Source organism: Bombyx mori, chromosome 10 (assembly GCF_030269925.1).
Source record: "Bombyx mori chromosome 10, ASM3026992v2".
Taxonomy (NCBI): Eukaryota; Metazoa; Arthropoda; class Insecta; order Lepidoptera; family Bombycidae; genus Bombyx; species Bombyx mori.
In genome coordinates, this window is record NC_085116.1 from 8,725,654 (window position 1) to 8,752,019 (window position 26,366).

Consider the following 26,366-nt stretch of genomic DNA (forward strand, 5'->3'; position numbering starts at 1 on the left):
TTAAATGGAAATTATTGAACGTGCATAAGATCCTTCAGTTCTTTCGATTATTTTACTTCAGCTTGACGCATTGCAAAAATTTTGCACAGTTATCGACGAACACCGTTTTTAATTAAAACCGTAGGAAGCTTCGATCAATAATACTATTGATCGAAGGTAGGAAGTTTACAAAAGGCAAATTCGAGAAATTATAATAATCACTTGGATAGCACAGTGTGAGTTAGTAATTTGTAATTGTCACAACATAACAGCATCCACAGAACGCTTCGGACGCTTGTCTCAATCACAGACAAAAAAGACCACATGTTGACATTAAGTGTTAATTGTTTCTTTTGTTTTTGAAATAATAAAAAGAAAAAGATGACAGCGGCACTCAAATATTTCTGGCCTTTCGAAGAAAAACATAAGGTAGGATTTATTTAATTGTTTTTTTTTTTGTTATGTTATTTATTTTAATAAAAATCTTTTGTTTTTATTTGAATACAATTTAAATAAAAAATCATAAATTTATATCATAAAATTTCGCACGCTTGCAATAATCTACATTATTAATGTTTCTTATCGAGACTACTAATATGAATTAATTAACATTTGATTAGGTATACTTATACGGCCGAATGACCGTCTGTCCACAATTTTAAAACTTTAGAAATGTTTTTTAAATATAAAATGTAAATAATACAAGATTCAACCGCAAGTACGAGTTTGAAAGACCTCCGAAACCACTATTATTTTTCTTTTATGCAAAGCAGAGCTATAACAAAATTATTGCTAAAATACTTTTTCAAATTTCCTTATATATTTGACTTTAATTGCCAATTATGTTTTGGATTTTCATCTAAGAAAAATACCGGTTTTCTTGTTTTGAATGCTTAATGTTCGAAAATGAAATTTTGAAATCTTATGTATTTTCTTTGCTTCTTAAGGATTTAAATCCTTTTAAAGTAAGGTATGAGATTCTAACGATCCTACTGAAAGCTAGTTTACTTTTATAAGACCTAGACTAATTTTTTAGTAATTAAAAACAAATATAATTATTAAATCTATAGAATTTTTAAGCAAATTTATAAACTAAGCTAAATTCATTGTTTTATTAGAATGCTTAAGTGACCTCGAAGAATACTGATATTTGTGAACACGTTCAGCATTCAATAACATTTTACCGCACATTCCAAATTTACTCTTACGAAATTTTAGTCAAGGATGAGTTTGAATTGCAATATCTTATGGTAATAGAAAAACTAAAAAATCAACCCGGCTCGTATAATTAGCCGTTACACGATATAACCTCTGACTCTCTGACGTATAGGCACGCCATCCACGAATAGCTACTTTCGAAATAAAAAATTTTGCAGGTGCAATACATTTTAACTGAGTTAATCAAATCCATTCTGCTTTCACATTGAACCTTCCAATTTCCTAAAAAACAATGATATGAGGCCTATAAAATCAAAGGCAGCTAAACGCCATAATGTTTTTTTTTTTTTTTTTTTATTGCCTTTGTAGGCAGACGGGCATACGGCCCACCTGATGGTGAGTGGTTACCGTCGCCCATGGACTTCAGCAATGCCAGGGGCAGAGCCAAGCCGCTGCCTACAAAATGTCGTAAAATGTATTAACAATGGCGCTATCTTATTTAGTTAGTTGAACACGCTTTAGTGTTTTCATGTTATAACAAATGCAGCTAAATCTCTAACAAATTCGGTTCAAAAAAGTTAAGTTTACTGTGTAATAAGTACTAATAAACGAAGTTTTATCATTTAAAATTCAGATTATTAGTAATATTCTCATTCTTTATAAATCTGCTTTAAAATAAAGAATATCGTAGCTATCCGAACAAAGTTATTTCAGTTTCTCAAGCCGGGAGTGTTGCTAACACGCCCTAGCAAGAGCAGTAAGTACTTCGATGGATCGGGAGGATCCGTAATGAAGTGTTTAGGGCCGATTTTTGTAGTTAACCTGAATATTTGACAGACTTGGATTAAGCTGCCTTTGATTTTATAGGCCTCATATTTACTTATTAATTAAATAATTCATTACTAACGAACCAAATAAACGTTCTTAAAAAGCGTGTGATTAAAGTCGTGACTCGTGATCCCATTATGCAACGATGTTATAGTTAGAGATAGTTAGATTTCTATAATTCTGTGGTATGTATCACACAAACATTTCCAAACCGGAACTCATTACTACTTTGCTGCATAAATATGCTGAATGGCGGGACCAAATACCCGACACATTGACAGCTCACAAGTTACAACATCACGAGCGAGAATGTAATAATAGTTTAACCTACCTTAAAATTAAAATCTATTGTTTAAATAATTCGATGTGAATATTCTCGTCCTCATGAAATAGCATTGAGCTATTCAATTCGGAACCATCCGGCTTACGGAAGCTAAAACAAGAAATTAACTGGCTCAATCCAATATTGTTGAATTATTTATGTGTTGTTTGTGTACAATAATTAATACAAAATAAATATATCGATGCAGTTAAAGTAATTCGATGCGTATCTTTATGGTTAATTTCAACCTTATACTTCCAATTACTCTTACTGCTCGCTTGTTAGTTACCTACGAGAAAATAACGTTTTGAATAGGTACAGGCGTGTTATTATTATTCATACGACAATCATTAACTATCGTTCAGATTACTAGTAATTATAATTTTAATATAATATTATTATTTAATTGTTTTCAATTAACTGATATGTTCAATAGTAAGTAATTGGGTGTTAAAAAGATATAAACGTTAAATGATAATTTGCAAGAGAAATAGCTGACATTACGACTGCTGCAAAATATTAAAAATACAATTAAACACTTGGATGAAATTGAAACCAATCTTTTAATTGAGAGAACACTAATCTTACGGATCTGCCCACTCGACAATTATGCAATTAAGACGATGCATGGCTCGGCCATCAAAATGATTGATTGATTGAATACTTTTTTATAAGGTACTAGCTTTTGCCCGCGACTTCGTCCGCGTGGAATAGTTACTTTGGCATAACGCTAAAGTTAACCCGCCTCTTCATTTACGTACTTAATTTAAACTTAAACTTTAACCGTTTCCGCAACGCACGCAGTGGAAGTTCTCAAATGGGATTAAAACCCCGATTTCGAAACATTCTTTATTGGGGCTCCGCTTGCATTGGTCTTAGCGCGGTGTTATATAGTCTATAGCCTTCCTCGATAAATGGGCTATCTAACAATGAAAGAATTTTTCAAATCGGACCAGTAGTTCCTGAGATTAGCGCGTTCAAACAAACTCTTCAGCTTTATAATACTATAAGTATATAAGTATAGATATAGTTCATACCATAACTGTTTTAAAAAAGAATTTTTACTTCACGTAACATAAGCATGCATTTCCATTATGTTCCAATAATATTTACTTTTTTTGAGCACTACACTAATGATGTAATTAAATATCCAATATTTAGAATGGCAAAGGGAATAACCATTTCATTTATAAACATTAAAAACTAAAATGAATCTGACAAAACTACTGAACATATTAATTTACAGATTACCTACTTTTTTTTCGCCTGGATTTCATGTCAACTGTGTACTGTAAGAGCTCTACCAGAATTTACTCAACAAACCAACAACGATACCATAATTGCCTCAATCTGGGACAATGTGGCCTCTGCCAACGATTTATTCCACTGGGAAGACTACAGTGTACTGGCTGCTATGGTTTTTGTTTCTTGTGCTATTGGAGTTTACTATGGGTATTTCGGAGAAAATCAAATGACAGGAGATGATTTTCTTCTCGGAGGATCGTCAATGGGAACATTTCCTACTGCTTTAAGCTTAGCCGCAAGGTAGGTAGAATTATATAACATAATGAAATAATTATTGTGGAATAGACCCTTTATCTTAGAGCAGGTTGGTAAAATAAAAATTGATGACCCAATATGATAATGAGTCTTCTTTAAACGGTGATTGCATTCATGTACTTAAATTAAAAATTATTTTCAGTTTCATCACAGCGATTGAGTTGTTAGGAAACCCGGCGGAGATGTACATGGCAGGCGGTCAATTCTGGATGATTTGTATAGCGTTTATACTTGTTGTGCCGATTACTAGTCGATTGTACCTACCAGTGTTCATGAGACTTCGGCTAACTTCTTGCTATGAGTACCTGGTAAATATGTCCAAAAAATAATTTACAGTTTAAAAACGAATAATTCACATTTAATTAAAATAAATTGCCTTTGAATTTTTGTAAACAACAGTGTGAATATCACAACGGTAAGTCATATCATTTTATTATTTCATGATCAAATTTTTTAACGTTTGTTTTACTTTTAGGAAGTACGTTTCTGTAAAACGATCCGTATTTACGCGAGCGGTTTATATATGATGCAGATGATATTATATACTGCGGTAGCTGTTTATGCGCCGGCACTGGCACTTTCTGATGGTAAATAACTCTTACATAATTATACGCGATTTGATATATAGGTACTCTAGTCAGTCCGCACGGGTAGAGGTACCTCCACCCTGCTTATTTCTGCCGTGAAGCAGTAATGCGTTTCGGTTTGAAGGATGGGGCAGGCGTTGTAAATATATTGAGACCTTGGAGCTCATATCTCGAGATGGGGCGGCATTTGCGTTTTAGATGTCAATGGGACCCAGTAACTACTTAACACCAGGTGGGCTGTGAGCTTGTCCACCCCACTATACAATAAAAAAATAATAAAGCAATATCTTAATGTCAGTTAATGAGTCGAAAATAAAATTATAGACCAATCCGCTCTACAATACTGTGTCAAATTGTACTTGTTATATATTGTTACGCGCTTAGCGTAATAATAATTAATATCACATATTCAGTAAATGTATGTTAACATTGTTAGAGCGCATTGTAAGCTCGACCGATTAGTTGCCGATGTATTTCTACTTCGAAGCGATCATTCGTTTCCGTTTAAGCTGGGGCAACAGCTACAATATAAAAATTTGATGGCAATAAAAACGGTGCCATTGCAAAAAGCCGCTAACGGAATCCTCTCAAATAATTACCTACTCAAAGCGCTCGTCACGAAACAAACGGATAGAACCAAAATTTTGTACATGAACCAAATAGTTCCAATCGATCTTATTGACTCTGGTTCAGAGATGGAACCAGTAATTTACGTGAGATCGAACTTCATTAGTCTCGGATCAAGACGGCGCCCACCATTTTGAACACTAATTCGAATATACAAACATTTAGAATTTCAAAGTCAATGTTCTAATTTCTTAGTTTCCTTTCGCTGTTTTAAAGTCTCATGACAGTAACATAATTATCATAATTACTTTTTATTAAGTCCCATTTGCAAATCGCGTAAATACATGCTGTGCAACCCGCCGCTACACACATTTTACATATTCATATAAGTAATAAAATTTCAATAATTACATAATTTCGTTCTTTAGATTACGATGCCTTAACGTTACACTTAACATCTGTATTACGCACGATGCAATTCTTGAACCTAATGTTATATTGGACAAGAAAATATTTCTATGGAACCACATAATGGGGCTATTATGAAACTACGTTTGTATTCTAATTTCATTTCTATTCAATGTCGATTTAGCAACATTCGCGTGACCAAATATGCGACCAATTTTAGGTATGCGCACAGGTTCAATATTCAATGTCATTTTGAATATCAAACACTTTTCACATTGATTACGCAAGTCTTTCTTTAACATGTTACGTGATCATACATTGCCCTCCGTTTATCCATTCCATCACTTTTCAACACGTTTCCACTTATAGTAATTTTTATAATGATAGTTCTTGTTTTGAAAAGCAAAAATATTCAAGAGCGATTACATAATGTATCTTCTATGTGTAATGTCTTTGTTATGTATTTTACAACATGTGACTTTCGTGTTTTTATCGAAATAGTTTGAATTAACACTACGTAACATCTCTGTGCAACGCAATACTGCCCTCTGTCGATCTTCCTGGCGAATATGTACGCTATCAAAATAGCAATAAAATAAAACAGGATGTGAGCGATGTCCAAGTTGCCCTTAACTCGTTGACTGCTATATACACCACAGGTGCCTTCGTCGCGCACTGAAGTGATTAGGTATATCAATTTCTGTTACTAAGCGCCTGGTTTACCTAACTTTGCCTTCTTTTGCTTGTTAATGTATGTTTTATAGTCTTGTCTTTCCAAGAGTCTACTAAATATTCCCGGTACCTTAGTAAGAAGATCGTAGAGAGAAATCGCCATAATTACTTCAGTGCGCTACGTAGGGCACTAGTGACCTAAAGGGCAATCAAGATGTTAAGACAATGGGCCTACCAAAAAAAGTCAGAACCGACATTCGGGTATACACAGACACTAGTAAACTGGGTTAAGACAATAATGTGAATCTAGTTCGAGTACCTGAATATGTTAGTGTAGTGAGAAATGAGAAAGCTGATGTGTTAGCATAAATAGGCTCTGATAAAGACATGTCCTGAACCGTGTATAAGAATTTCAGTATAGGTGATGCATATTGCACTGATGGACAATTTAAAAATCAAGTTCACCATGGATTAGGGCTCGGGCAGCTCGGAGCTGTGATCTATCAAACAACTACCAAACAAACTGGTGGTAGGACCTCTTGTGAGTCCGGACGGGTAGGTATCACCATCTTGACTATTTTCTTCCGTGAAGCAGTAATACGTTTCGGTTTGAAGGGTGGGGCAGCCGTTGCCGCGTTGTAACTATACTTGTGACTTTAAAACTTATATCTTAAGGTGGGTGGCACATTTACGTTGTAGATGTCTATGGGCTCCAGTAACCACTTAACACCTTTTTTATTATCTGACGACGCAACCGCAGTTGAATCTGCAAGGCGGAAGTGGAAACAATGCATTCTCCCCTTTTTGAGTGAAACCTTCTAGAAAGTGAACTTTGGTCGTAGTTATCCAGACTAAGATGTGTATAGGCTTTCAGTCCCAAAAGCTATTGTAGAATTCATATGAATGGTCATTTGAAATGAGAAATAGATAACGGGGAAATAAAACAAAATATATCAAGAGACGAAATGTCGGGTAACTGTTTGCCTACCTCAAATAACTAAACCCACAATCTCAATTTCACTTCCGTATCAGCTGTGTTGGGGATCTGATAATTGATAGCTATGTTATTAATCACTTCTCCATAGCTAAACACAAGTAGTTGTCGAAGTTGTTGAGTAAAGTAGAAAGACGTTTTTGATTTCTATTAGAAAAGTTTAAAGAAACCACGGCTATCCTTAGCCAGCGCGTTCCAATTTGAAGGATGAGACAGCCGTTATATTGAGACTTCGGCGTTTTGATGGACTCTGTGGTCATGTAGACAAATAAAATAAATATAAAATATGTAAATAATTTTTATTTTATCGCAGACTAGCTGACCAGGCAGACTTCGTAGTGCCTCAATCGATAAAAAAAGACCTAAACTTGTGTATAAAATAAACTTAAAACAAACAAAAGGAATCCGTCCGACGGGGGGACACAAGGAAAAACAACATTGTATTTTTTATTTAATTCCGAGAATTTTCATACTTATCTACCTTTTAAACCTTCTCTGGACTTCCACAAATAATTCAAGATCAAAATTAGCCAAATCGGTCCAGCCGTTCTCGAGTTTTAGCGAGACTAACGAACAGCAATTCATTTTTATTTTTCTTTTATCACAGATGAATAATTACATGGTAAGGAATTTAAATACAATATAACTAATGACTCCGTTTAGTAGTTTAATAGTTCTTAGGAGTATTTCACTGACGTCGTAAAAGTCAACAAGATACTTAAAATCATGATATCAAAATATCAATAAGATACAGTAGACAAAACATAAATGTGAGAACTATTGAATGGATATATTGAAATAATTTTTATGCGGCCTTAAAATACCATCACACCTTCGCACCATCCTTAACCAGTACAGAGCTAGAATTGACTTGGTCTGGCCCTTACCGGTCACCATCAAAAACATTACTATCGCTTATTACAACATTACATTACACCATATTTTCGATCGACATCGGTTGGGAATAATGACAGTTAATTGGTAATAAAAAGTAATTGTTTGAGATAATCTAATGATGTAGCTACCGGTTCATAATCAAGAAACAGAGCGGCAATGCTAACTGCACTTGCTAAAGATAAAGTCAACGTTCCTTATAAACGTTCAACCTGGATACGTTACGTGACGTAATCAATACAGTTGAAATGTGATGATGAGTATTCTGTTCAGATTTTATTTGACACATAATGTATTTTATGGCGTAGATTAGTTAATATTTCATAACGTTACATACTCAGTATTCAATGAAGGCTGCTATTGCAGTACATTTTACGACTTCAACCATACTTGTTGGATGGACGAGAATGTTTTAGTTCCAACTTTGCGCAGTACATATTGTAAAATTCTACCAATAACATCTTTAACCTATTGCAAAAATCATAGACAATTCGTTTGAAGAACACCGAGAAAACTTAAAACTTATTGCCATCTTTATCTTGTTTTATTTATTAAATGAGAAAAACGATTATTTCATTAATAAAATAGAGATAATTTAAAATAGGGAGTATAATTAATAATTCCTAAGATACTTTATATCGATTATTTTTAGATTATTAACGTAATCATGACAGGAATTAGAACATTTTTTTTTAAATAAGATATGTACTTCAAACCGGTCTTTAATATTCGATAGGTCAAGCCTCTTTCGAGGTGTGAGTTCAAATTTATTCAATTGAACAAACACCTAGATTTAAAGTGTATATTGAGTATTCAATGTTACATTTAGGGCGGCTTGTTTATTACACGTATAACTAAGGGCATTTATGTAATAACAAATACAATATATCTACAGAAAAGGTCCTCCAAATTAAAAATATTATTAACGTCAACATCAACAAAACTAATAAAGAAAAACGTCACAAAATCTAATGTATTTTCAACGCCTACATATAAAAAAATATAGGGCTCTCAACACGAAGGATAAATTTTAATTTATATATTTATATTTCGAAGAATATTTAGATAAAAATATTCTATTATTTATGATTTTATTTATTCTACAGTAACGGGTCTAAATACATATCTAGCAGTATCATTGGTGTATGTCGTATGCATTTTCTACGCATCACAGGTAAGTAATTAATATCTCAGTAATTATCTAAGTAATTATATAGTATCAGTATTTTACCTTCAATAAGTTATTATTATTATATTAAAATCTAAGATTAAAAACATAAGCTAAACTATGCATGATAAAGTTCGAATTTTAATTTGAAGCATGAAAGTTAGAAAATATCAGAAGTCCTTTCCTGCGATGCGGCTCAAAGTTACTGTACAAAATATTAAAAAGCATGCATGTTTTTAGGGTGGCATGAAAGCAGTCATCATGACAGACTCATTTCAGTCAGCAGTATTGGTAGGATCTCTAGCCACGGTGTTGGCGATGGGTGCTTCGAGGGTTGGAGGCTTAGAAGCAGTTTGGAAACACGCTAGCCTCACGGACAGACTCCACTTTTTTGAGTAAAGAGCTTTTTTATGTGCTATTAGCGCTTAATATAAATTTAAAAGTTAAAAATAAATACATGGTACAATAAGTATCTATATAAATATATTGTTTGCCTAGATTCTTTGTTGATATATTCGTTATTATCTAGAGCATTTTTTTCCTACCTATGCTGATATATTTCAGCTTTGCCTTGACGTGTAGGTGAGGTCACGGGGCTCAAACCGGAAGTGTTGCTAACACTGGCCCTAGCAAGAGCAGTTGTTCGCAGAATCTACCACCGGGTCGGAAACGAAACCCACTGAGAAGATCCGGAAATTCATTGGGCTGTGTCTATGGGTTAATTTACTCGTCGAGCCCTTCGTCGCAAGCGACGGGTTCGGCGAGGACGGTGACCGGCCTAGAGCAATGATTCCCAGCATGTGATACGCGTACCACTGCGGGAACGCAGGGTCCCGTAAGGTGTACGATAAAATTATATACGTAATGGCGGAAATACTGAGTAGTTAAAACAGTTCACTTAAATAAACATTATTATAATATATTATCTACAGTATATAGTTTAAAAAGAACTTTATAACCAATAACGAACTTAATAGAAAACGACGGACCGATAGACCTCAAAAGAAATGATATATATTTTAAGTGTAGTTATGGAGTTATCAGAGAATGGGTACTCATAAATGAAATTTTTTGGGTACGGGAACGAAAAAGGTTGGGGAGCGCTTAAGACGTTAAGACGCCGGGTGTAGGTAGGTACTCGTAACAAAATTCGTGTATTGAATATGCCGGTCTTCAAATCCCGCAACTAAGAAAATACGTACTTAACACGTGTTCACGAACGACTTCCACGATGAAGGAATAACGTCTAATAAACATCAAATACGCATATATTTTTTACGTAAATACTGGCAGGTCTTACATAATCCCGCATTTATAGCTACCACTGTCCTATTAATGTCCTGAAGTAGCCATGCGTTCCGATAGTAAGCTGTTACAATACAATTGAAGCTTCAACCTCATGTCTACAGGTGGGTGGTAGGGTTCATGTTGTTCTATCTATTCGGTAGGCTGTGAGCTCGTTTACTCTTATATGCAGTAAAAAAAGGACCCGAATTACTATTAAATAAACAACACTATTTTCAAAGTTCTACGTACATCGTTACTAGCTTCATCGTTTTCTTCATTGTACTTTTCCGACATTTAAACGTTCGTTCGTGTTAAGAAATAATAACATTTTAAAGAACTACTTACATTATGAAATAAAAAACATTAAATTTCGTAGGTTCCGAAATTGTGAAAGGCATACTTTGCTTTTGTGTCAGGTAAAGTAAAACTTGAGGTCATAGGTTACATAACATGTTCATATCCGTAAGTTAGTAGACATTGTTTCAGGCTACATAATTAAACAACAGGATCTTACATGATAATAGTGTTTTTCAATGATTAAATAAGAACGAAATTAATATATTGTATATTTTATATGCGACTGGACCAATTGTAACTATACTACTTTCCAACTATCCGTTCATAACAGAGGCGGATTATCCGTAAGGCAAACTAGGCACGTGCCTAGGGGCGTATAGTTACAAGGACGCGCGAGCTCAGAATTTTTAAATAAATAAAGAAAGTAACATATCGACGATTAAGAACTAAATGCTGATCTATAATCTAAATCTATAATAGATTATATTGCTTAAGCATCGATATACTCGTATTATGCAATATTGCGGGCTGTTGTTATTGTAATATGTTCGTTCTGTCGTCCCTCTTGAATTCTTCACAGTTATAAGTACAAGGGTCCTGGTCTACTAAAGTCTAGGTTAGTACAACGTCATCGTAATTGCAAAAACAACTAGTTGAAATTTCTAGTATTATGATGGCAATTTATGGCCAGTACAGGGGCGCCGATTAAAGGTCCAGAGCGCCCTAGGCAATCCCTAGGACGCTCTGGACATTTAATCCGCCACTGGTTTATAATAACAAATGAAGGTAATGTCTTACCTTTATTTACTTAAGACCGAACTTCGAAGCCAAGATTTGAAATTAGATTTTTAAAAATTGTTCGTTGGATCTCTGGAAATACCGTCTGTCCTACAATTGGCAATTTTCGAGGGATTCAAAATCTTATCATTAGCCATTCGTGTTTGAAAAGACTGTGTCGTCAGCCAGGGTAGGGTATGGAGAGAAATACAAATAGACAAGTACACAAATTTAAGGTCCTGATTTATCGTAAATATCTATAATTTGAAAATCCAAATCTTATCATTTTCTTGAACATTTGGATACGCATTGTTAAGCAATTTAATAAAATTCAAAAACGTATTTTGAATTTGAACCATCAGAAATGACCATGAACTAAGTAATTTGCTGTACAATTAATTCGCACTTATATTCCCAATCAAGAGAAATCGGATTACGAGATACATTTATAAAATAATTGCTTCGCTAGTAAATTTTAATAAACACGATGAATGTTGCACAACGTTGTGCTGAACATCAAAAAACTTTCGTTTTCGTTTATATTAACAACGAAACAATAATTTAATTATATTTATCGCAAAGCAAACAAATAAATAAATAATATTTAATACTTTTTTAGCATGAGCCCAGACCCTACAATTCGACACTCGTTTTGGTCGGTTGTCGTCGGTGGAACTATATATTGGACGAGCATGTTTTGTGCTAACCAGGCTTCAGTCCAAAAGTATCTCTCAGTAGAAAGAATATCTCAAGTTCGCGTGGCTCTCTGGGTATCAGCATTAAGCCTGATAGCCGTATTTTCGGTGAATTTCATCACTGGCGCCGTCCTTGCCCTACACTACGCGAATTGTGATCCGATACAGGTAACGAAATTAAATTACTGAACGTCTTCATTGAATATTCTAAAATCATTTTATGTTGCAACGCGGTTTGTTTGTGATATGCTTAACGAGAAACGATTACGTGGTGCTTAAAGTTTTAATTAGAAAATAATGTGTATATATATAGACATAATAGGTTGGGGAAAAGTTTCGTCGCATTTTTTAAGAAAATTCACAACATTTTTAAATATAATTTATTTACATTTAACTAAAGTATGTAGGTACCATTTTGTTCGATAACTTTTTGCCATCTTGTAGGTAGGGACATGATCCTATTGCTATAGAAATTTTGGGGCTTCTGATCAAAATACCGCGACAATTGGTTTTGGCAGTCCTCTCGTGATGTTAACCTGACACTGCCTAAGGAATTCTGAAGAGACCGAAACAGGTGGAAATCTGAAGGTGCAAGGTCAGGACTAGGCGGATGCATTAACAATTCCCAGCCAAGCTCTCTTAATTTTTGCTGAGTGACTAAATATGTGTGAGGTCTAGCGTTATCATGATGAAAAACCACACCCCTTCTGTTGATTAATTTCGGCCGCTTTCTCTCAACTTCTCGCTTTAATCTCATCAGTTGTTCGCATTAGAGTTCAGAATCGATGGTCCTGCCTGGTAGTAACAGCTCATAATGAATAATGCGAGTTAATCCGGGTTTTGCCTCAGTCTGTGAAGTCTGACCGGCCTTTGACCACGACTTTTTTCGCACGTTTTTGTCATACGTGATCGACTTTTCATCACCAGCTATCAGCTTTTTCAAAAATGGTTCGGTTTCATTACGTCGTAATAAAGAATCACAAATGAGTACACGGTTCATTAGGTTTCGTTCAGTGAGCTCGTGAGGTACCCAAATATCGAGCTTTTTTGTGTACCCAGTTTTTTCAATTGCGCCAAAACTGTTTTGTGGTCAATTCCCATTTCTTCAACTACGTCGCAATTACTGATATGCCGATCTTGCTGCACTTTTTCAAAAATGGCATCCATTTTATCCGTAATCCATAAATAGGCGACCAGAGCGACGTGCATCTTTGACATCAAAATTTCCGGATTAAAAACGCTTAAACCAAATTTGTTCTACTCTCACAGACACTGCACTAGGTCCATAAACATCGCAAATTTTTTTCGCGGCTTGCGTTGCATTTTTACCTTTTTTGGAGTAAAATTTTAAAATGTATCGAATTTCTTCATTAGATTCATTCATCTTGACAGTACGAAAAACGAATAAAAATCACACATTTTCCTAATTTTAATTTGGAATTATCTTCTTTATAATTTAAACTTTTAACGATACCAAAACCAGCCAGATACAAATAGTATAGCCAAAGAGATTTTATCACAAGTTCATACATACTATAATGCGAAAAGACTTTTTCAACCTATTATGATAATACTGTTTATAGAGCACTCTTGCTCAAAATAATACGACACTTCAAACGAGGTTTGAATAGTCTTATGCAGTTGGCAGCAGATTTGTCCATACCTTTGGCATTGCGGGTAGATATACACATAGGAGGACGCTATCACCATATAGGCATTTGTCGTTCATGGCAACAATATAATTCATTTGTAAAATACTTTTATTTATTAAAACATTTTTTTTTACTTAGGCTGGTGCAATCAACGGTCCCGATCGTCTTCTACCTTTGTATGTAGTGCGAGACCTCGGTGACTCTCATGGTGTGCCAGGGTTTTTCGTTGCTGGAATATTTGCAGCAAGCCTCGGGTGAATTTTTTTAAATAATGCTTTTTTTAGAGGTGCCATATTAATTAATGACCATAACACGTTAGATTATAATTCAACGACAAAAAAATAATAACACTAGCGATCTAAAATAATTTGATAGGTCTAAAATAATTTGAATCTCATGAAACATTTGCTTAGTCTGGCCATAAATATTGTTACAATTAAAAATAAACAAAATATTACATTTGAATTTGGAATCTGTCATTTTTATATGATTGCTCATTGAGTTTTCTCATTTTGGCGCCAATACCTACATTGTACAATATTTTGCGGTATTAAAATGGAGTGGGGTGATAAAGAGAACCGAATCGCTGTGATTGCATTACACAAAGTAGGTATGGAGCCAAATGCAATTTTTAAAACTCTCCATAGGCTTGGTATTAGTAAAATGTTTGTGTACCGGGCTATTAATAGGTGCAATAAGACCTCCTCTGTTTGTGACAGAAAAAGATCTGGCCATCCACGTAGTGTTCGTATGAAAAAGGTGGTCAAACCAGTAAGGGAAAAAATTCGAAGAAATCCTGTCCGAAAGCAAAAGATTTTATCTCGGAAGATGAGGATAGCACTTAGAACCTAGATGACTTAGGACTTGCAGCCTATAAGAGACATACTGTTCATTTCTTAACTGATAATTTAAAAGAGACTAGGGTGGTAAAATCGAAACAACTACTGAAGCGGTACGCAAAGGGACGTCATAGAAAATTTTTGTTTACGGATGAGAAAATTTTTACAATTGAGCAACATTTTAACAAACAAAATGACCGTATTTATGCTAAAAGCTCTAAGGAAGCTTCCCAATTAGTCGACAGAGTGCAACGTGGGCACTATCCGACTTCAGTGATGGTTTGGTGGGGTATTAGCTATGAAGGAGTGACTGAGCCATACTTTTGTGAATCATTCCGATAGAGGCACCCGTCACGTGCGGACGTGCCCATCGACCACTCGATCGCCCGGCCTTTGTTCGCCCGGCTTTTGTTAGCCCGGCCATTGTTCGCGCGGAGTGTGTTCGTGGTACATCTGCCGACCAAGTGTTTTTTCCTGGAAGTTTTTATTTGTTTTGTTTCCTTTCGTTATTTCTGTGTTCGTGGTACATCTGCCGACAAACTGCTTTCCTGGAAGTGTTTAATTGTTTTGTTTCTTTTTGTTATTTCCGTTTTGTTGTGTTTTTTCTTTGTCCTGTAGTAATCGTGCCGCATCGCCACCTGTGTTCAATAGAACCACTCAGGTCCGAGAAGTTGGGGCCTCGCCGCAAGGCGAGTGTCTTCAAGACCCGGGGCCGCCCCACCTGGGCACTCAGCGATCATGGACGCTGTGTTCGCGGAATTCCTCCGACTTCGTCATCCACAGCTCGCCTCAGAGTTTCTGGCTTTCAAGGCCAATCACACTGCGAGCTCTCTCGAAGACTCCGCCGTGCTCGCTGCTCCTGCGTCGCCTGTACCTGCGTGCAAAGCTTCTACATCGAGCACCGCAACCTCCGTCGTGCCTGCCGTTCCCGCGTCGCCTATACTGGCGAGTAAAACTGCTGCGTCGTCCGCCGTGGCCACCGTTCCAGCTGTGCGATCATCCGCGGCCTCCGTCGCGCCCTCCAAAACACCTGCTCGTAGGTCACCGGCGTCCGCCTCCTCGTCCTCCGACTCTGACTCGGAGATGGAGGTCGACCTCGCCCCCGCCTCATCGACGGATGGATTTACCCTGGTACAAAAGGGTAAGAAGCGTGCCGCGGAGTCTCGAGCTCCCGCGGCCGCTAAAATAAGCAAAGCCGCGAACGCGTCGCGCCCCCGCCCCCAGACTCCCGTTGCGCCTCCAGCCCGTGCCAGTCCGTCGCCGCGTCCGGTGGCACAAAATAAAACCCAGTCCCCTCCTCCGGTAATCCTTCAAGAGAAGGCAGCTTGGGATCGAGTTTCCCTGGCCCTTAAGGCCAAAAATATCAATTTCACGAATGCCCGTAACCTCGCGAACGGCATCCAAATAAAGGTGCATTCATCTGATGACCATAGGGCCCTCACCTCTTACCTCCGTAAGGAGCGTATAAGCTTCCACACTTATACGCTTCAGGAGGAGCGCGAACTCCGCGTTGTAATACGCGGAATCCCTAAAGAGTTAGATGTAGAGCTCGTAAAAGCCGACCTGTTAGAACAAGGCCTACCAGTGAATTCTGTGCACCGTATGCACACCGGTCGCGGTAGGGAGCCATATAATATGGTTCTAGTCGCTCTCCAGCCTACCCCCGAGGGTAAGAAAATCTTTAACACACAGACCGTCTGTAGGCTCTCTGGTATCGCTGTCGAAGCCCCCCATAAAAAAGGCACTCCTAGCCAGTGCCATAACTGTCAATTGTATGGGCACTCTTCCCGTAACTGTCACGCGCGCCCCCGATGCGTCAAATGTTTAGGCGATCACGCCACGGCCCTATGCACTCGCGATCAAAAAACCGCGACGGAACCGCCTAGCTGCGTCCTGTGTCGAACACAGGGTCACCCCGCAAATTACCGCGGATGCCCCCGAGCTCCGAAAATAAATCGCCGCGTCGCCCGCCAAAACCGCCTCCGAGCTTCCGGCCCAGACATCAAAGCCTCGGCACCCTCTGCGTCGCAGGCTAAGCCAGCGTTCGTTACGGCGGCGGTGCCCAGTGTCTCGGCCTGGGCGAAACCGCTGCCGTACACGAACACGGGTACAACTCCCTCCTCCGCGATTCGTCCTGCCCCCGCGACTCGTCCCTCTCCCGCGACTTGCCCTCCGACCGCGTCCGAAAATCTCGCTTTAGCGATCGACTTCTTTCAGTCGATCAACTTTGAGCGCGTTAACGCTTTGGGCGACGCCATTCGCGCTGCCTCCACTGCACAACACTTTATCGCCGTTGTGCAGGAATACGCCGACGTATACGCGTCATTAAATACGTACGTCCTCCCCTCACTCCGCCGGTAATCAATGGCGTATATAAGTAGAATAAAGCCCCTATCCGTGACGATAGGATTTTTTAACGCTTACGGTCTCGCAAATCAACGTGATCAGGTTTCTGACTTTTTGCGTGACCATCAAATTGATATCTTTTTAGTGCAGGAGACCCTACTTAAGCCCGCGCGCCGTGACCCTAAAATCGCGAACTATAACATGGTCAGGAACGACAGGCTCTCTGCCCGTGGTGGTGGTACCGTCATTTACTATAGAAGAGCCCTGCATTGCGTCCCGCTCGATCCTCCCGCGCTCGCTAATATCGAAGCATCAGTGTGCCGAATCTCACTGACGGGACACGCGCCGATCGTTATCGCGTCCGTTTATCTTCCACCGGATAAGATCGTTCTAAGCAGTGATATCGAGGCGCTGCTCGGTATGGGGAGCTCTGTCATTCTGGCGGGCGACCTAAATTGTAAACACATCAGGTGGAACTCACACACCACAACCCCGAATGGCAGGCGGCTTGACGCGTTAGTCGATGATCTCGCCTTCGATATCGTCGCTCCGCTAACACCGACTCACTACCCGCTAAATATCGCGCATCGCCCGGATATACTCGACATAGCGTTATTAAAAAACGTAACTCTGCGCTTACACTCGATCGAAGTAGTTTCAGAGTTAGATTCAGACCACCGTCCCGTCGTTATGAAGCTCGGTCGCGCTCCCGATTCCGTTCCCGTTACGAGGACTGTGGTGGATTGGCACACGCTGGGCATCAGCCTGGCTGAATCTGATCCACCATCGCTCCCGTTTAACCCGGACTCTATCCCGTCTCCTCAGGATACCGCTGAAGCCATAGACATCTTAACGTCACACATCACCTCGACATTAGATAGGTCATCGAAACAAGTTGTAGCGGAGGACTTCCTTCACCGCTTCAAATTGTCCGACGATATTAGGGAACTCCTTAGAGCTAAGAACGCCTCGATACGCGCCTACGACAGGTATCCTACCGCGGAAAATCGTATTCGAATGCGTGCCCTACAACGCGACGTAAAGTCTCGCATCGCCAAAGTCCGAGATGCCAGATGGTCTGATTTCTTAGAAGGACTCGCGCCCTCCCAAAGGTCTTACTACCGCTTAGCTCGTACTCTCAAATCGGATACGGTAGTAACCATGCCCCCCCTCGTAGGCCCCTCAGGCCGACTCGCGGCGTTCGATGATGACGAAAAAGCAGAGCTGCTAGCCGATACATTGCAAACCCAGTGCACGCCCAGCACTCAATCCGTGGACCCTGTTCATGTAGAATTAGTAGACAGTGAGGTAGAACGCAGAGCCTCCTTGCCACCCTCGGATGCGTTACCACCAGTCACCCCGATGGAAGTTAAAGACTTGATCAAAGACCTACGTCCTCGCAAGGCTCCCGGTTCCGACGGTATATCCAACCGCGTTATTAAACTTCTACCCGTCCAACTCATTGTGATGTTGGCATCTATTTTCAATGCCGCTATGGCGAACTGTATCTTTCCCGCTGTGTGGAAAGAAGCGGACGTTATCGGCATACATAAACCCGGTAAACCAAAAAATCATCCGACGAGCTACCGCCCGATCAGCCTCCTCATGTCTCTAGGCAAACTGTATGAGCGTCTGCTCTACAAACGCCTCAGAGACTTCGTCTCATCCAAGGGCATTCTCATCGATGAACAATTCGGATTCCGTACAAATCACTCATGCGTTCAACAGGTGCACCGCCTCACGGAGCACATTCTTGTGGGGCTTAATCGACCAAAACCGTTATACACGGGAGCTCTCTTCTTCGACGTCGCAAAAGCGTTCGACAAAGTCTGGCACAACGGTTTGATTTTCAAACTATTCAACATGGGTGTGCCGGATAGTCTCGTGCTCATCATACGGGACTTCTTGTCGAACCGCTCTTTTCGATATCGAGTCGAGGGGTCCCGCTCCTCCCCACGACCTCTCACAGCTGGAGTCCCGCAAGGCTCTGTCCTCTCACCCCTCCTATTTAGCTTATTCGTTAACGATATTCCCCGGTCGCCGCCGACCCATTTAGCTTTATTCGCCGACGACACGACTGTTTACTATTCCAGTAGAAACAAGTCCCTAATCGCAAAGAAGCTTCAGAGCGCAGCCCTAGCCCTAGGACAGTGGTTCCGAAAATGGCGCATAGACATCAACCCAGCGAAAAGTACTGCGGTGCTATTTCAGAGGGGAAGCTCCACACGGATTTCCTCCCGTATTAGGAGGAGGAATCTCACACCCCCGATTACTCTCTTTAGTCAATCCATACCCTGGGCCAGGAAGGTCAAGTACCTGGGCGTTACCCTGGATGCATCGATGACATTCCGCCCGCATATAAAATCAGTCCGTGACCGTGCCGCGTTCATTCTCGGTAGACTCTACCCCATGATCTGTAAGCGGAGTAAAATGTCCCTTCGGAACAAGGTGACACTTTACAAAACTTGCATAAGGCCCGTCATGACTTACGCGAGTGTGGTGTTCGCTCACGCGGCCCGCACACACATAGACACCCTCCAATCCCTACAATCCCGCTTTTGCAGGTTAGCTGTCGGGGCTCCGTGGTTCGTGAGGAACGTTGACCTACACGACGACCTGGGCCTCGAATCAATTCGGAAATACATGAAGTCAGCGTCGGAACGATACTTCGATAAGGCTATGCGTCATGATAATCGCCTTATCGTTGCCGCCGCTGACTACTCCCCGAATCCTGATCATGCAGGAGCCAGTCACCGTCGACGCCCTAGACACGTCCTTACGGATCCATCAGATCCAATAACCTTTGCATTAGATGCCTTCAGCTCTAATACTAGGGGCAGGCTTAGGGACCCCGGTAACCGTACTCGTCGAACTCGACAAAGAGGTCGACGTGCAACCTAACCCATGCATCAGCCCGCTGAGTTTCTCGCCGGATCTTCTCAGCGGGTCGCGATTCCGATCCGGTAGTAGATTCATTCGCGAAACAATTGCTCTTGAGTTGTTAGGTCTCCTTCGGAGGCGCTCGGGCAGTTGTTAGCAAATCCCACCCCTCTTGGCTGAGCCTTTGCTCGCCCACCTGTCCTGGTGAAACTGGAAAGGCCTTCGGGCTACCAGTAAACTTTCAATCATAAAAAAAAAAAAAAAAAAAAAAAAAAAAAAACTTTTGTGAAAAAGGTATCAAAACATCGGCACAAGTGTATCAAGATACCATTCTTGAGAAGTTAGTAAATCCCCTTAACAACACCATGTTCCTTCCAATGAAGGAATGGTCCTTCCAGCAAGACTCGGCGCCAGGTCATAAAGCTTGGTCTACGCAGTCTTGGTTGAAAACGAACGTTTCGGACTTCATCAGAGCTGAAGACTGGCCGTCGTCTAGTCCCGATCTTAATCCGCTGGATTATGATTTATCCTCAGTTTTAGAGAGTACGGCTTGCTCTAAACGCCATGATAATTTGGAATCCCTAAAACAATCCGTACGATTGGCAGTAAAAAAAATTCCCATGAAAATAGTGCGTGCTTCTATTGACAACTGGCCTCAACGTTTAAAGGACTGTATTGCAGCAAATGGAGACCACTTCGAATAAGCTTTTTATACTTTAAATTGTTTTATATTTATGTCTTAAACTAACACACTGTAAAAGTAATAAATGTTATTTGCAATAGATTTTTTTTTCCTTTGTCTCAGTATTTATAGCAAGACTAGGTATATTATACTACATATCGTATAATAAAAATCAAATCCGCAAAATTAAAATTTGCGTAATGCTGGTGGTAGAACATCTTGTGAGTCCCCACGTGTAAGTAACACCACCCTGCCTATTTCTGAAGCAGTAATGCGTTTCGGTTTAAAGGGTGGAACAGCTGTTGTGCCTTAAGGTGGGTGGCGTCATTTACGTCTATAGACTCTGTTTACCATTTAACACCAGGTGGGCCGTGAGCTTGTCCACCCATCAAAGGTATTAATTTTTTTTAATTATAAATCTAGATGATCAATTTTAATAAGTAGCAGAGAGAAATCTATAATTTTCATAACAATTTCCTATTGCAGAACAGTGGCGACAACATTAAATTCCTTATCTGCGATTGCTTGTCAAGATTTCGTAACAGCATTACTGGGGATAAGATTACCTGAAAATAAAGGAGCTCTAGTTCGTATAATATTTCATTATTAGAATTAAAAGGCAGAAGTACTAATAATTTTCGCAACGTTAACTTTTGGTTTATAAGCTTTATGGACATAAACCTAGATAATACACTCATGGATATAAGGTTTATGGACGCCGAAACGAACTCACGGTATGCCCATAAAATCGTCTTCCATCTAAGCATAAGAGTTTGAAGTTTAATTTTTAATTAATAACGACTACTTCCTTTCTTTTAAAACCAAACCTCGTGATTGCTACTCGACAGAACAAGGCATATATTGTATCTACTCGTGCGGACTCACAATAATCTCTACAAACACCAAATACCCACAAATTCAACTGTAATTTGTCGAAATGATCATACTTTTGTGCACTCACCTTGAAAAAGGGAGTTCGAAGTTTTCTATTATTCCAAGTCTCAAGAACGGATTCTAAGGTTCTACACCAGATCCACCTAATGTTACCACTTCCAATAGTATAATTGTTAGTTTTCACACATCTATCTTCAAACGAAGTTTGAATCGAATACTCCACTCCACTTTCTGATGGAATATACACTTATCTCGAATGCGATACGACTGCAGACCCGTATTTTTTATTAATAGTCCTACTAGCCATTCAAATTCAAAATTAGATCAAGTTGGCAGCCAATGTGTCTTGTCAATATCAAAGCAAATTTTCTCAATAACATTAAAATGCTCCGGAGCTCCAAGTTACAAATAGTACCTACTTACTTCAGGAGCACGTGCACAATAGCATTTCCTACTCTACCGTATTTAATTCCAAGTAGATGCCTAAGTTGTGAAGTTAATGTTGAATTTATAAAACATGAAGAAAATATTGGTAAGTTAATTTAATGTTTCTTTGACAGATAGCCCGATGGGTGTGCCTGATTTGTGGGGCCTTATCGTTTATATTAGTATTTGCAGTAGAACGATTGGGCCCTGTTCTGCAACTCGCTCTCTCTTTTAATGGAATGACCGGAGGCGTCTCACTCGGACTCTTCTCTCTCGGCATGTTATTTCCATGGGCTAATGCTAAAGTTTGTATTTCTATTATACTCTTTCGTGCTTTTCTATCCATTAACATATACTAAGTAGGATTTACACATGATTCGATTAGCCAGCTTATTTTCCATTGCGGTGTTTTAAAAGATTTTATTTGGAATCATACTACAACATTAATACTTAACGGTAATAAGGATTTTTTAAACAAAATGTCTGAATTGTATAGGGAGCTGTAGCAGGAGGTATTTTCGGGCTACTTGTGGTTCTTGTCGCTGGAGGTGGAGCTCAATTCGTACAAGTGCCGTTAAATAGACTCCCCGCTTCTACAGATGGATGTCCCGCAACTTATAATAGTTCGCAAATAACTCACCTAAGGTAATTTTATTTGTATTTAAATGCTGTAAGTCAATTTCCGACCAACACGAATTTTCTTACATGCCTACTGTTCATATCTATCATATGATTCACAGAAAGCTTAACGGGGTGTGTGAGTGTTTAACACCCTGATAACTCTCGAATATGTAAATATTCTATACTTAAGCTGAAGAGTTTGTTTGTTTGAATGCGCTAATCTCAGGAACTATTGGTCCGATTTCAAAATTATTTCAGTGTCAGATAGCTCATTTATTGAGGAAGGATATAGGCTATAACATCACGCTAAGACCAATGCAACGGAGCACCAATAAAGGATGTTTCAAAATCGGGGTATTTTTCCCTTTTGAGAGGTTCCGCTGCGTGCGCTGCGGAAACGGTTAAAGTTACGCTAAAATAATGTTTGACAAAATTGCTCCCTTTCAAAAGTTTAAGAAAAAAGTCCGCGACAGCATATGTCTATATTTAAAGGTTGGCTCACTATAACGTTTTTTATACTAACCAAATTTGTTCTAAAATAAAGCATTATTTGTGAAAGTGTTTTTATAATGATTATATTAATCCCTATCCAAACAAATACGTGATGAATATTACAACATTGAAAGACCCAAATCACTTCAAGATAGACTTTGACAGTTATAATTTTTTTTGGATTTCTCCAGGATCCCATCATCAAATCTTGATGATTACAGGACCATTCGGGAAGTCTACCCTTTCGAACAAAAAAAAAGAAAAAGAATTATCAGAATCGGTTCTAGCATTCTCGAGAAATCGGTAAACATACATAGATAAAAAATTATGGTATAATTCATAACTTCCTTTTTTGAAGTCGGTTAAAAAGCGTGATTTTGGTACCTTCAATAGCTCCTTAACATTCTCTATTATTCAAAAATATTTTCACTTTCTACGTAAATGAAGATGCGCGTAAAAATTAGCGTTATGCCAAAGTAAAGTAAATTAAACAACAAGTAATGTAGATGTAGTCGTCGTGGCCTAACGGATAAGACGTCCGGTGCATTCGTGTTGAAGCGATGCACCGGTGTTCGAATCCCGCAGGCGGGTACCAATTTTTCTAATGAAATACGTACTCAACAAATGTTCACGATTGACTTCCACGGTGAGGGAATAACATCGTGTAATAAAAATGAAACCCGCAAAATTATAATTTGCATAATTACTGGTGGTAGGACCTCTTGTGAGTCCGCGCGGGTGGGTACCACCACCCTGCCTATTTCTGCCGTGAAGCAGTAATGCGTTTCGGTTTGAAGGGTAGGGCAGCCGTTGTAACTATACTTGAGACCTTAGAACTTATATCTCAAGGTGGGTGGCGCATTTACGTTGTAGATGTCTATGGGCTCCAGTAACCACTTAACACCAGGTGCGCTGTGAGTTCGTCCACCCATCTAAGCAATAAAAAAAAAACTATTGCACGCTGACGAAGTCGCGAGCAAAAGCTAGTGCTTAATATTATTTGAAGTAATTTTATTCGTTGTTAAACTTGAGATGCCTGTAACCTTTTGCAGAGTTTTTTTTTATGATTGAGGGTTTACTGGTGGCCCGGAGGCCTTCTCAGTTTCACAAGGACAGGTGGGCGAGCAAGGGCTCAACCACGGGACGGGATTTGCTAACAGCTACCGAGCGCCTCCAAGGGTAACCTAACAACTCAATTGTAGCTACTTCGCGAATGAATCTACTACCGGATCGGAATCGCGAACCGCTGAGAAGATCCGGCGAGAAACTCAACGGGCTGATCTTTAGGTTGGGTTGCACGTCGAATTCTTTGCCGAGTTCGACGAGTACGGTTACCGGGGTCCTATTGTTAGAGTTGAAGGCGTCTAATGCAAAGATTATTGTATCTGATGGATCCGTAAGGACGTGTCTAGGGCGTCGACGGTGACTGGCTCCTGCGTGCTTTTGCAGAGCTCTGTCATATCTATAGATCAAGTCTTCAAATGGGTACATAGTAATAAATTTGTATTTGTAATGTCATGTTATATTATTTTGTATAATAAAAAATAAAATAAAAACATTTCAATAAATATAATAAATCTGTTTTCAGTGACAACGATGATCCGGTATTTTGGTTGTTTCGTTTATCATATCTTTGGTACTCGGGATTGGGATGCGCTGCAACCCTGGTAGTTGGCCTGGCAGTTTCGATCATCACTGGAGTGACAGATCCAGCAAACGTCCCTATAGATCTAATATCACCACCAGTAATCACTTGCCTAAATTCGCTGCCAAACACACTGAAGGTATCTGTGTATTGACACTATATTGAGATAAAACCGCTGCAGTGCTGGGGAAACGTTTTCTAAAGCTATAATTCTTTTTATGATATGTTTTTGTTTCATGATACGCCTGAAAGAAGGCTTTTGCTTTTAAATTTCATTGAAAAATCAGCACTTTCTAACTATAGGTAATTTTATTAATATACTAATTTGAACTGTTCATATTTTTTTCCAAAAATAGTGTGGTACGGTATACTATTTTTCTCATTATAAGTACATTTTTAAAGTTTGTTGTTTTGTAGGTTTTTTTTAATTTCCTAAAATTTACCGCCAGCCTGAATAAATTGAAGCTTTGATTGATTTTAGGAGCAGCTTTTTATTTACCTTAAAGAAATTTAAATGTTCTGGCATACGTAAATGTATCAAGAACGTATAATTATATAAGCAATTTAACATATCATATGTTTCACGACTTATATAGGTTTTGAGAACTATATCCAATTTTAGAAGTAGGTAAGGGCGGCATTATTTGAATAGGCTACTAGCGGCAAATGTGTAAATCCGCCACTGCCAAAAACATTAAGGCTTCAACTCAAGTCGTTGGTGACATACACAATTTGGTGTCAATGAGCTTTGATAAAAACCCAGTAGTGACATTGACCATAAGCGCAACTACTCATAAAAACGAATGAAAAAAAACATAAATCCTTTGCAGAGAGCGTTACGTGTACCTTTGCGTGTTGAATCTCAAAGGCGACGTAGTTCGAGTGTTCGACCTCCAACCATGGGCGATGATAAAGATACAAGACGCCGTCGCAGATTATCCGAGTTGGCGGGTGGAGTGTTCTACAGTGACGCACCAACACTCACCCACGGCCACGAAAACTACGCTTTAGACTTGGAGAATCCATCGCCAGATGAACATAAACAAGCTATGATTAAACTAGAAGATAGTGATGGATTTAATACACAATCATCTGTATGTTAATTCATAATTGTAGCTATAGGTACGACTTAACGAGAAAAAATTAAGTACCCATTTTTGTAAATATTATTAAAAATTAGTTTATAAGTCATATTATTCTGATGTTAATAGCTGTGCCAATTTTTTTAAATTAAACATTTTATTAACATTCGTTATTTGTACTTAGCCTCGTTAGTGCCTTGGAAAATTTGAACTGATAATTTTTATAGCTTCCGTGGCTAATCTATAAACAAACAAACAAATCAAATACTACTCGTAGTAACAATCTTATCTAGGAAACAGTTACGATGTCTTAAAATTAAACACAATATTAAATCTGTTTTACTTGTTTTTTCATAGGTTATCAAACGAACAAACGCATTTTCAATAATAGCTTGTAATTGGTTGGGTTATATATACTTAACGGGTTACTAATTTTGAGCATCCTGACCACGTCACCCGAAATACCCCCATATGATCTCCATAAAATCTCGATAACCCGATCTCGGACTTACAACCCCTCATTAATAATAATGTGTATGTGCCTAGTGATTGTTGAGGTTGAGGAAAAATGGATTTGTTTGATTTTTTTTAAGTCTTTAAATTCGCGCATCATT

At 38.9% G+C, this 26,366-nt stretch overlaps 1 protein-coding gene across 1 annotated transcript; it reads left to right on the top strand.

The window, feature by feature from the left end:
- Nucleotides 1-262: 262 nt before the first annotated feature.
- On the top strand, nt 263-25,918 carry LOC101740048 (sodium-coupled monocarboxylate transporter 1). The gene is made up of 13 exons (XM_038013537.2): nt 263-408; nt 3,534-3,832; nt 3,990-4,155; nt 4,323-4,434; nt 9,076-9,143; nt 9,378-9,532; nt 12,118-12,361; nt 13,984-14,099; nt 21,079-21,178; nt 22,047-22,217; nt 22,409-22,557; nt 24,614-24,809; nt 25,501-25,918. Exons 1-13 carry the CDS (start codon nt 361-363, stop codon nt 25,771-25,773), a joined length of 2,097 nt encoding a protein of 698 aa, XP_037869465.1. The 5' UTR covers nt 263-360; the 3' UTR covers nt 25,774-25,918.
- Nucleotides 25,919-26,366: the final 448 nt, after the last annotated feature.